The sequence below is a fragment of the Hesperophylax consimilis genome, chromosome 3, assembly GCF_061612785.1.
Source record: "Hesperophylax consimilis isolate HC1 chromosome 3, BYU_Hcon_1.0, whole genome shotgun sequence".
Taxonomy (NCBI): domain Eukaryota; kingdom Metazoa; phylum Arthropoda; class Insecta; order Trichoptera; family Limnephilidae; genus Hesperophylax; species Hesperophylax consimilis.
This window is the reverse complement of record NC_142838.1, coordinates 42,075,523-42,088,175: the sequence shown is the minus strand read 5'-3', so window position 1 is coordinate 42,088,175 and position 12,653 is coordinate 42,075,523. Positions and strand designations below refer to the sequence as shown.

At 32.3% G+C, this 12,653-nt stretch overlaps 2 protein-coding genes across 3 annotated transcripts in view; one reads left to right on the top strand and one right to left on the bottom strand.

The window, feature by feature from the left end:
* The first annotated feature begins 4,635 nt into the window (after positions 1-4,635).
* Positions 4,636-9,802, top strand: LOC149425522 (metallo-beta-lactamase domain-containing protein 1). Of its 2 annotated transcripts, none has more exons than XM_089650720.1 (4): positions 4,636-4,987; positions 7,098-7,262; positions 7,994-8,107; positions 9,484-9,802. In XM_089650720.1, the coding sequence occupies exons 1-4, from the start codon at positions 4,819-4,821 to the stop codon at positions 9,672-9,674; spliced, it is 639 nt and encodes a 212-aa protein (XP_089506846.1). In that variant the 5' UTR covers positions 4,636-4,818; the 3' UTR covers positions 9,675-9,802. The 2 variants fall into 2 exon arrangements, with proteins under 2 accessions (XP_089506846.1, XP_089506847.1); XM_089650721.1 differs by lacking the exon at positions 4,636-4,987 and adding an exon at positions 6,382-6,477.
* A 152-nt stretch (positions 9,803-9,954) lies between these two features.
* Nhe3 (Na[+]/H[+] hydrogen exchanger 3) overlaps positions 9,955-12,653 on the bottom strand; it is a 43,379-nt gene continuing 40,680 nt past the window's right edge. The window contains exon 15 of the mRNA XM_089650722.1: positions 9,955-12,553. Coding sequence (XP_089506848.1) covers positions 12,521-12,553 — 33 coding nt within the window. The 3' untranslated portion in view covers positions 9,955-12,520. The remainder of the gene's footprint in view (positions 12,554-12,653) is intronic.

Sequence of the window (12,653 nt, the reverse complement as noted above, 5' to 3'; positions counted from 1 at the left end):
CAATACAGTACAAAAAACAATAACAAATTTGAAATAATTTCTCCTCGTTCATGCAGGATCTACAGGAAAACCAAAAGTAAAAAGTGTAGAATAAAATTTACATGGTCAATTTTAAATAATAACAACAATAGGGTAGTTCCATCGTAAATATGCGTTATAATTGATAGCAAACAAATCAAATATTTACCCCCTAAAAACAGTTTACCGAGAGTTTTCTGGAATAAATCTGAATTGAAAATGAAATGAGGAACTCCCAAAGTCTCAGAGGAATACATGTATAATACAGGGTGTCTGGGGGTAAAGTACACTAACTTCAGGGGGTGATTCTACGTGATACTACAAGTATTTTTTTTTTCGAAAATCCAACGTTTTAAGGTAAAAAAAGTTGAATTGTTTGTATGGGAAAATAAATATTCTTCCAAGGAAAAATAAATTGTAAGGGAGAAATGATATTTGAATTTCTAAAAAAGTTATTTATATTTTTTACTCCTACCATCATGTAGAAACTCCTCCCGAAGTTAGCGCACCTTACCACCGGACACCCTGTATAGTGATTCTCAACATCATATGGGATAGGACTATTTAGTTAAGCTGTATGTAATAAATGCTTTTGTATTATATAAGTGTACATTCGTACGGCCAACTTCAAAAATGAAGCAATACCAAGGTTCCGAATGTTTTATCATTCATCTTATAAGTAAGTTATTTCGTAAATTTATTAAACTAAATTGACAACCTGTACGTACCTACAAGAGGATATTCTTAATTTTATTATTGGGTATTTTACACAATCACAATTGGTCAACAGGTGTTTGATTTTTGGTAGATGAATCATCTAAATGCGGTAAATATCGAGGATTAATTTAATTCATCCACTTCATTCATTTAAGATATATATAAATGCATAGTTTTTTATGAATCCAGCTAATCCATTGGGCGAATTTTGCATCCGAATTCTAAAATTAATTATGAAAGACCCTAATATTAATAACTTCCTTCTTCCTTCTGGGGCTCGTAAAATTATAAAGATTATATTTTGATGTATTATTAAATGTAAGTATGTTAGTTGTAAATCTCTACATATGTAAATATATATGCCACTAAGACAATAGTTAAGTCGTAAGTCACTAGATATAAGTCTTAGATGTAAGTCACTAGTTTTAAGTCTGTAATTATGAGCGTCGTAAGTCACAAGAAAATCGTCTCAAATGCAAGTCACTAGTTGTTATGAATCCTAGTCGTAAGCCACCATGTATTTATTATTTAATATATAATTATTTGTACAGCGCCCTTGAGGTGATTTTTCACGAAAACGGCGCTAAAATTAGGTATTTTATCTTGTAATATGCAGACATATTATGTAGACATCTTCTGTATCTGATAATATTAATACTCCAGCGTCTGGACGGTGTAGGCCCTCTGATTGGTCAAATTTAAATTGTCTGTTTCGGTTAAATTCCGCTAACTTGAAAGTTAAGACACGATTTCATACTAAAATAGGATCGCCTCATAATAATACGAGATTTCTTCAAAAGCAACGTTTCTGCTCATATAATTTTTAGATAATATCGAAGAAAATATGTTTTAGAAAGTTCATAATCCATTGGATTAATTACATTACAATGAAAATTATCCACAGTTACGTGATTATGCTTGACGTTTATAAAAAAAATCACGCGTCCCTTCAATGGCCGATACGCACGGCTATAGATGGCCGACAGAGAGTGCACCTCTGGCGGTTTAAAAACGAACCAAATGAATGGCGCGAATATTTAAATATGCAGCTCACAATATTTGACTACTTACGATTAACAAGCGTTTACTAAGAAGATTTCTTCTGGAAGCTTATCACTTTGTAATGGCATTTTTCATTATTATTTATATTTTTTTTGTTTAAATTATAACTGATTTTATATTGACATGTTTTCTAATTTCTAAAATTTCAAAATTATTTATTTGCGGTGCTTTATATCCTGAGTGAAGTATTTTAAGACCTGATTTTTTTTATCGAAAGTGTGATCATTATTCAAAAGATGATTTGCAAACTCAGATTCACTATTTCAAAGACCGTTTGAAGAGAATATGTTTAATTTTTTTATTTAGTATTTCAACTATCAATTTATTAGAATAACCGTTATTAAATGCTATTTGTCTTATGAATATATTGTTTTATGGTTACCTATATGCTATTTGTTTTTTCCAGGTCTTAAAATACTTCACTGTAAATAATTTTGAAATTTTAGAAATGAGGAAACATGTTAATATAAAAGCAGATATAATTAACAAGAATTTTTTTATAAACTCTCTTTTAAATATTTTCCCACTCAACTGGTCTTTCCCGTCTAACGATATTGTAATTCCTAATTATTATAAACCCAGCCTACTGTTACCCCTCCCCCTCCTTCCACTTCTTCTTTCCCAATTGCAATCTATATTTAATTTTTGACTTCGGTGTATACACAATAAAATGTAAACATTATATTTTTTCATTTATTGGACAATTTGCATAGCGCCGCTTTTGTGAGATATCACCTCAGGGGCACTATATTGTAATAATCTACCTTTATATATAAATTTTTATTCTCCTGATGATGTTGTATATATAATCTAACTTTAAACTTTATTAGATACAGTAAAAGTTGTAGGTAAAGAATTACCACCAGTTGGAGTAAAATTAACACCTTTTAATACCGACTGCTAATCTCATTGCACAATTCCCCTCCTTTTATTCATAAACACTGGTACAATTAATAAATATTATGTAATAATCTATTATTTAAGTCAAATTTTTTATAACTATCTTTAATGGTGACAAACTAAACGATATTGATTCAACTTATAGACATTGACGGTTGTAACACATATTTAAGCACTGCAAGTCTCCTATGAGCTAATTATATTAGGTACCTAAGATAACAGTTAATATCAGTTGTAGACATGTAGTCAATAATAGTGTTTCATTTGAAATAATCCATCACAAATACGTAAAATTTCATTTATTCAAACAACTGTCATTCTTATTATGCGTAAATTTAGCATGTTATTATTAATTAACTCCTTCCTGTTCCGTGTTTTAACAATATATATACTCACCCTCTCTATGTGAATGTCCTAATATCTATCTATTAAATGTAACTGTTGTTAATATCACTCAAAATGGGCGAAGCCCAATATAGTGCCGCCCGCAGGGCCTAGCAGAAAAAAACCCGCGGAGCGGGTTTTTAACTGCTAGTTTACCATTATTCTGTTAGTTACATATATTTTTTTATACATAAGTATGTACATATTTTTTGGCATTCCAATAATGTATGACTTAAACACCTCATGTTGCTTGTTTATTTACCCAGTTCTGTTAAGAAAAGGTGCAATGCCGTATTTAAGCCTACACAATTCAGTTTGCTGTGTAGGGCGGCCATTTGGGGAGGGGGTGGGGCAATTTAATTTAAAAAATGTAAAAAAAATATTTAAAAATATTGCAATAAAATAAATAAAATTCGAAGCATCAATAGAGATTTTATTTATTTATGTAATTTTTTATTCGCTCGTGGGGCTTTTACATTTGGGTACATTGAAACATGTACATAAGATTTATAAACAATAGTTGCAAAAATTATTTCAGTGGTTATTGGATACAATAAAAATAATAATAAATGGAGCCATCTCGCATATGAACTCTTTGGTCGATAAACATAGGTACCTACTTATAATCAATGGAGTGCACTGTGCATTGGTGTGGGTCACGACCATTGTCACGACGTCAAGATTGTACCTGTGATAAAACTGCGTTAAATGGAGACACAAAATTACCTAAATGTTTTTAAAATATTTGGATGTCAATTTTCACCTTCGAATTGACATTGTAATTTCACGTAATTGAGAAAAATCCACCACCGTTAAATCTTAAAAAGTTTAATAATTCATTCGAAATGCACTATTTTTTTCAATAGAGCACAAAACACAATGGCATGACATGTGGAAAAAGAATTTACGTTCTCCTATTTGTGCCACAAATAATACATTATTGAAAATATATTCTTCCGTATTAGGGGTTTGAGTATATTTTGCTGTAAATTAATACGGTTGTAGTAATATACGATGCATCGAAGTTTACTTTTGGAAGTTGGAACAGCGTTAGTTTCTTACTGTGTGTTTTCAAAACAAGACACGCTGCTAATTATTCTCGGATGTGTTTGTGAGGGTCACTACATTGCAAGTAACAAATTCTCAGATTGTGCGAAGTAGCTGTTTCTTTCTACGAGAGGATCAATTATTATAGTATTTACTTGTAGTTCAGCTGACACGTTTCCAGACGTTGATATTAACTGCCACGTGACGTGTTCCATCTTTACGAGTGGGATAAGCACAAATAAACCTCTTACGGGATGAGTTTGGATGCCTGATGCTTGAACCCCTTTAACATAAATAAACCACCCACCCCCTCAACATATAGATATGCCCCTGAACCCGAACCGTAGTAGCCACGGTTAATAAATGGTCTAATGGCCCGGTATATCTGTAAATACTGATATAAATGTAAAACAATCATTTTCGTCTGCGAAATATTATTTTTATTTTACTGGCAATCTGAAAACTTAAATATAAATTTTCACTCATTTTTTAAGTTGCGCAGTGAGGCCAGTGAGTGGTTTATTTATACTTATATCTATGCATTCTGCTGTCAAACTTGCGATGGTATATCTATGAACATGCGGTTGTCAAACATTGTTATTGTCATTTTTTATTCCCATCACATCATAAAGGAGGTTAAATACACATCGAAGTACTTAATTGTTGATCGAGGAAAGAGTACCAGTTAATATGGAAAACAAAAGTGGCTATGTTGTTCATATTCTCTATAATGGTTATTCGAATATGAATGCCGACTGTTCAGAAATGAAAGCAAATTGCACATGCACTTTAATCAAGGGTCCGCTAAACATAATAGTGGATACAATGACCGCATGGGACAAGGATAATATCATTGAAGGCAAGAAAATCACATAATCTCAAATGTTATATTTTTGCCAAAATTCAAATCCCAAAAACATAACCTAGTCTATGTGAATATTCTTATCTTTTGTGTTTATCTTGCCATATGGCGATATACGTTTGCAGGCTCGACCTTATTAAACCTATAAAGTACAAAAAATCTACATCGCTTGAAACTTTTATGCTAACAATTTTCATTGGTAAATATTTGGGATCACTGACCACGCTTATAACGATTTTTTTTCATCTAGGTGCTTATTCACATATTTTATGCTAAAAACCTTTTGATTTAATTTAAATTTTTAATTACGTAAAATGAAAATAGGGTACAATCACATTTTTTATTTATTTACCAAAAATTAAAGAAAACTTCAAACAATTTTTTTTACTCCCGGAATAGCTTTTCAACAACATTTTGAATACTTACATTTCAAATTACGACCGGAAACGCTTTCTTTCGCGCGGTTTAGGCTTATGACGTCACTGCGCCCGTTTTTGCTTATTTCAGCATTTTTTAAAACAATCATTTGAAAATAGGGTACAATACAAAGTAGAAACTTAATGATAATAACATGCGATGATTTGAATTAACGATTATGAAAAATAGAGCTACTTAATATTATTACACGCCTAAAACCTTATATTTGACAAAACATTGTGGAAGTTGATCGATGTGAGGTTCGATAGGTAGGTACTGCCAATCAAAAAATCACTAAGCCAGGGACTACAAATGTCAGGTCCCCCTAGTTCGAAATTAGGTATGAAAAATGGATTGTAAAATTAATAGAATAACTCTCAAATTATGTAAATAAAAGAACCGTATGATATAAATACATTAAAAATGTTATTTATTATTAAAATAACCCATTTCGGTTTTTCATATAATTAAATAATGTGTGTTATAAAAATAGTCATGGTTTTAATCATTTATATAAAAAAAATTAAAACCGGGGGCTTTTTAATTTACTTTTTTTACATTAGCTCCACACAAGAGGCCCAGTAGAAAGTATTTTCCCTCAGGGCCTATATCATCATTGAGGATGCTGTGCGGAGAGTTTTTTAAGGAAAGGAAGGAGAAAAAGGTGTGGGAAGGAAAAGGGAATTATATTATATTTTCTAATGTTGGTATTCCCGATACTACATGCGGGGCTAGAAAAAACATTAGTTCCATTTAATTCATACATGCTAGGTAGGCAATATTTTGGCAGAACACTGGAAATAAAATAAAATAAAATTAGGGAAGACACGCTTTTTTTCACAATTGTAAAAACCTAAACTAACTCTTTTAATTAAACGGCATGCCTAAATACCTTTATTTAATTCCAAGTTCTGCCAAAATAGTACTTACATAATTTGCATAGAGTAAATGGTAAAAACGTCTCTTCTAGCCACTTAATATAGTATCAGGGATACCGACATAAGAAAATGTCATCAACAGAAATTATTTTGGCTGTCATCTCGTATAACGAAAGCGAATGTTCATTTTAGGTAATTAAAAATTAGAATGTTTAAATTCAACATTTCCCAAATACAGATAGTTTTCTTTTATAGTAATTAAGATGAATAAAAATGTATTATTTAAAAAAAAAATCGTATGTGGCGTGGCTAGCGATCCCGAATAATTACCTTTTCATTTGTTTCATATTTATTATTTCCATTACATGGGTGATATATTGTGCCTGTCTCTCCAGGAACTCCTGTGTTGAGAGCAGGCTCAGTTTATAATATGAGCAGTTTGTAACATAAATACAAATAACAATACAATATCATGTTTAAATTAAAAAACGATTAGTATCCTAAAATTGTGAATGCATACTTATAAGTTGGTTTCAATGAAAATCTTCGATCTTAGATCTGTCTTGGTCGATGATCCAAGACTTGGTATCTGATTTATATTTAAAGGAAGTTGAGGTTTGTCTAATTGCCAGTGGAAAAGCATTGGATAGCTTTGTTCATAAATAAACCACTAACGCTTTGTTGCAAAGTATTTAAAATTTCTTTGGCCAAAGGTCTTTGGTTCTGGTATCGCAAGCAGTTTAGACATTATCAAAAGCATTAGAACAACAGTTTTATTTCAATTTATAATCTGTATCTCTTTTCTTCAAAAGGTTTAATGAAGCATGGAGTTACTCCCGAAGATATTGACTATGTTATCTGTACTCATGGGCATTCTGATCACACTGGAAATAATAACTTATTTCTGAATGCCAAACACATAGTGGGTTTTAGTATATCCTTTAAGGACACATATTATCTGCACCCCTTTGATGAAGGTAGGTTGTTAATGTGTATATAGGTTGGTTGGGAGCAGAATTTTTTTTTTTAAAGACGTCAATCACCCGTAGTCTTTTTTTGGGAGATATTTCTCCCAGCCTGACACGGACTCATATAAGTCATTCTATTTCATTTTGCATTATGGTTAAATATACAATTTAAATAGCGTTAAAAGAGAAAACACCACACTTAGTATTTTCATTTAAAAGTTTGCAATAAACAATGTTTACTAAGGACGGGTTGTTTCGGAGAATTTGAACAATTCATCAAATTTCAACGTTCATTTTCAAGTTCAGTGAAAGATTTTTTCAAGTTCTGTTGTTATTTCAGTTTTGTCAAGCAACCAGCCTTGAATAATATAATAACAGAACTTGAATAGGACTTTCACAGAACCCGAAAATGAACGTTGAAATTTGATGAATTGTTCAAATTCTGCGAAAAAACCCGTCCTAAGTGTTCGCAAATTTTTTAATAACAATTTTCATTTAAAACGAAAAGAAGTGGCAATAAATTTCATAATACTTTTGTCTAATTCAATATGTTATTTAGTTTCGTGAAAGTGACTTAAATTTTAATATTTTTAATTGCATGTGTCGATTTGTAATACTAAAATCTGAAAAGGCCTTATAAATATTTCCCGCGTAATCTGCATTTGGAGAGAAATATACTGCAAACTATAGTTATAATTTTGGTCACCCAATAGGTTTTATAAGTTGGCCAAATTTTTCAGGAAAGACATTCCAGATAGACAATGAAATTCAGGTGGTACCTACACCCGGTCACACATTAAGTGATATAACTGTAATAGTCAAAACGCAGGATCAAGGAGTCTACGCCATTGCAGGTAATATAGACATGTTATTTTTTGTAGTGATTGTGGTTTTTCACTGTATCAATAAGATGGCTGAATATTAATACCATAGCCAGACCGCTACCAAAAGGGTTAGTAGAGGTAGTTCACTAGCGTTCTTTGGTGATCTGCCATGCCACACTCGACTCTTGCACGGTTTTTCTTTGAACTGTAATCAGATTTGGGAACTTTTTATTGGATAATCAACACCTCTGCCGTAGGTCACCCCAAGTGGTTCACTATGTTTGGTAACTGTGTTCACGGGGTGAGGTTTGTCCAGGTCTCGGCGGCGGATACATCCGTCCACCGCCTGCGCGGCAGGCCGGATCGGGAGTTTCGTTGAGGGAGACCCTTTAACCGCTCCAGATGAACTATCTTGACCCATCGCCTTGCACCACAGTGGTAGGGATTGATTCATACTTCCATCACGCCTGGACACACTGACCCCAGATTCCTACTTCTAAAACCCTTTACACAGCAACCCCAAATATCACATAGGGGCTCCTGTGTGGAGTTAAAGTTAAAAAAAAACAACATGTTAGATTTGTGGAAGTTGTTGGACATTTTCACTAAGCGTAACTTGTGCTGAAAAGGAAGTCAGTACACAACCTGTTCAATTGCTAGCTGAGCTTTCTACCCACCTCTGATCTGGGACCCAATTTTCATTTCAGTAGACAACTGCTCGCATGCGATAATTATCTACCTTGTCTATGGTTTTTCTATCATCGAGTAATTATCTACTAATTTTCGATAGAAAGCGTATTTTGGAATTTCTAATAGATAATTATCTATTACAAAGCAGTAGATAATTGGACTATTGGTTTTAGTAGTCGTTCAACTGTCAAAAAGTGTTACTTGTACGGTTGCGTGTGTCGTATTTTTGTTAATTATTATAAAAATGGTGAGTTTTGAAGATTCGACGCACATACAAGCGATCGAAGACATGGAACAGGCCGAATATTTAACTGAAAGGCCACCAAGAAATTTTTTTTCAAGAAATGATGCATTTAGTCTGAGTAATGAACTGTTCATAAAAATTTTTCGACTACAAAACAATTGGTGCTCAAATTAATTGATCTATTGTCGCCTACTTCTTCAACGAACAACAAAGTGAATTGAAAATTGACAGTCGTAAACAGATGTATATAGAAAAATGTATCAAATCTATGCAGTTAAATACACGGGTTACCATATAAAAAAATAAAATTGGTACATTTTTATGTTGGTATTAATATCGGTTGTTTTACATTATCTACGACGGTTGAAAATACGCATTTATCGAAACAGTAGATAATTTATCGTGCGCGATCCTCGCATGCGAGCAATTGTCTACTGAAATGAAAATTGGGTCCCTGGGTTTAATGTTTCAGGGGACCTGTTTGAATGCTTTGAGGACATCGACGAGCCCAGTCGATGGATACAGGCTGGAAGCGAAGATCAAAAACTACAGAGGAAAAACCGGCAAATGATAGCTGACCTTGCTAACTGGATTGTACCTGGTCATGGACCTATTTTCCGTGCAGATGGAGAAGTGAGAAGAAAACTGGCAAAAAGAATATGACAAACATATTTAACCATCTATAATATATACAGAGAATAAAACAAATTTAATCTTCAGCAAACAACTTTTTATTAAACCGTTTTTAACATGGATCAACAAAATTATAAAATAAATCAACATAGAGAACTTTTCTGTCTTTTTAATTCTAGTTCAATGCTTGTTTGTACTACTAACTGAACATAAAACAATATTACTACCTATTTAATATAATACAATAAATCTTAAGATATATTTTGATCACAATAACTTGACGTAAATTCAAAGCATAATATCAAAAATAAGAGGGCTAAGTAGTGTTGGTCTCAGATCACTCAAACATCACAAATCATACTTATATTATATTATTAAGTGAATGAGGATTAATGACGACATATGTGTTGATGGACATCAAACGTCGTCAAGTCCATTGAATGAAAAACTGAGATAAACAACATAATCTCTCGTCGTTTAAACTATTTGGAAATCTGCACTCTTGATTTTGAATCTCACTTTGTGCACTTCTCCGCCCGCTCTTCATTACGGGATAATGGCGGCCATGACAGAACAATACTTGTCTATGAATGGCGAAACGGACTTTCTTGAATTCGAATCAAATCACGACAAGGACATTTGAAGAAGTATCAAAACATTTTTTAAATTATTTATTATTAAAATAAAAGATATTTGAAGGTTTGAAAACTATCAAATTTGATTCTGTTTAAACCAAATATAATATCAATTTTTTTTTTAGTTTGCGGACTTTACGACATTCGATATACATCGACGTATATCAAAAATCAAAAGATATAATTTTTGTTACAAAAGTTTTAAGAGTGTACTTATTAGGTATAAGGTTTAGTACAAAGTAGTATGAAAACTACAACTCACAAGTATAGGTATTTTAAAACATCTTTCATAAAAATTTTGACACATTTTCTGAAAATGTAAATAAGTGCTCTTTGCTTTGCAAAGAAACAGAAATGACTATGTGCTGGAATGCAGCGTTTTTTAAACTCTAAAAGTGTAGTTAATATATCGTCACTGCTAATCTACCTCCGTGCAATTCAAGTTTGGCTTCACTCAAAGAGAGACAATCTAAGTGATCTCAGATCAGGTATTTAGAATATTGCAGGTTTGCTATCGCAAATATAACCATTTGCTAAACATATGCCAATGAAATTGCCAAATTTGAATTGTGCCCCATTGGCGTTTCGATACATTGGCAGTTCTAAATATTTCACACTTGTCGTCTGCCATTGTTGCAAAATAGAAATCAAGGGCAATGAAGTAACGTACAATGCATTATTATTGCAGAAAAAGTGGCGTGGAAACAGTTGCATCAACAACTTAGAGTGATTGAGAAATTTGAACATATTCAAAGGTGGGTAGTAAATCATTTGAGATTCATTGAACCAATCAGTTTCACAACAAGTTGCCGTAGTGACGGAAGATGTTGCTGATAGTTGAGCAACATTGATTCACAATCATTAACAAAAATGGACATTACAAGAAGCACCTTGAAGCAAAATTTAATTAGCTCTAATCGGGTCACCAATATTATTTATCTTTTGATACATTGGAAAAATCGTATTTAATTTCAATGTACTATGACTCACACGGCGATAGATTCGCAGCGACAATAATATCGACATTCTGAAATCAAAAACTTACAATATCTAATTAATTAAATATTTAAAGAGCTATGCTCCACCTATATTAATACGTTGAAAGCTGTAGAAACATAATAGGATGAATGTGTTCCTCCTATATTAGCGGAACGGTTGTTCACAGCCAAGTAAGTAATGTAAAGGTTATATATTGCTCCCAGTGAAGCCTTCCATGCTAACGCGCGTGGCAACTTGTCCCAAGGGCTCCAACTGGTCACCAACCAACATAATCATCATTAGTTAGTCACATATACAGTGAAACCCTCTTAAGAAGTTCCCACATAACAAGTTTTCATGCTTAAGAAGTTTTGTTTTCATCGGTCCCTTGAAGCATGAAATTTAAGAAAAGCTTACTATTATCCGGGTACTAGTTGTGCCTGGGGGGATAAAATGCTGTAATTTTGGGAGTTGATTTTACATGATAGTTTTTTTCGAAATTCCATTTTTTTCCGTATATGCAATTAAACGTTTAAAATGGAAAAATTTTTCTGGCTTTCACCCTTCAAGGGTGTTCTAGGCCATCATTACAAATTATGGAGAGAGGGAAAGTAGATTTATACAAGGTGTTTGGGGGTAAAGTGAACTAACTTTGGGAGGTTATTCTACATGATAATGCAAATAAAAAAGATAAATAACCTTTTCGAGATTCCAAGGTTTTGAGGTAGTTTTCAGGAAAAAAAGATGAATTGTGTGTATAGAAAAATGAATACATATTTGTCTAGGGAAAAATATTTTTGTACGAAAAAAAAAACAATGAAATTTCGAAAAAAGTTATTTATCTTTTCTACTTCCACCATCATGTAGAATCACTTACCGAAGTTTGTGCACTTTACCCCCGGATACCCTGCATATTAATTTTGGGCAAATTTCATAATTATATGGAAGAAGTCAAATGTTGGAATTTAAAAAAACGTTATACACTATATAAGTTATACTCCTACTCTTTTTTACTGGTATGTACTATTATGTAAAATCACCTCCCAAAATTACTGCATTAAATATCACTGGAATATCTTGTATAAAGTTTCTCAAACTTTTTTTTCTTCAGTATCTTGGAAATCCTTGTAAGAGAGTTTCACTATAATTAACGGTGTTGTGCCGATACACCCGATGAATTATTATTATTATAAATACGCTGAATTTAAATAAGCATTTAAGTATTCAGTATCACACGCATTACAATTATTACTAAACTTGCAGCTAAACATTCCCATTTAGATTCCCCGATTCACTCTGCAAGAAAAGATAATTCACCAAATTATAATCATAAATGCAAATAAAAAATAAATAGATAAAAATCAATTTATAATTAAAAACAATTACGTTAACCCTT

Coding starts and splice junctions, on each gene's coding strand:
- LOC149425522 (XM_089650720.1), top strand. CDS start 4,819: ATGGAAAACAAAAGTGGCTATGTTGTTCATATTCTCTATAATGGTTAT. Junction 7,263..7,993: donor TCTGCACCCCTTTGATGAAG/GTAGGTTGTTAA, acceptor CAAATTTTTCAG/GAAAGACATTCCAGATAGAC. Junction 8,108..9,483: donor AGGAGTCTACGCCATTGCAG/GTAATATAGACA, acceptor TTAATGTTTCAG/GGGACCTGTTTGAATGCTTT.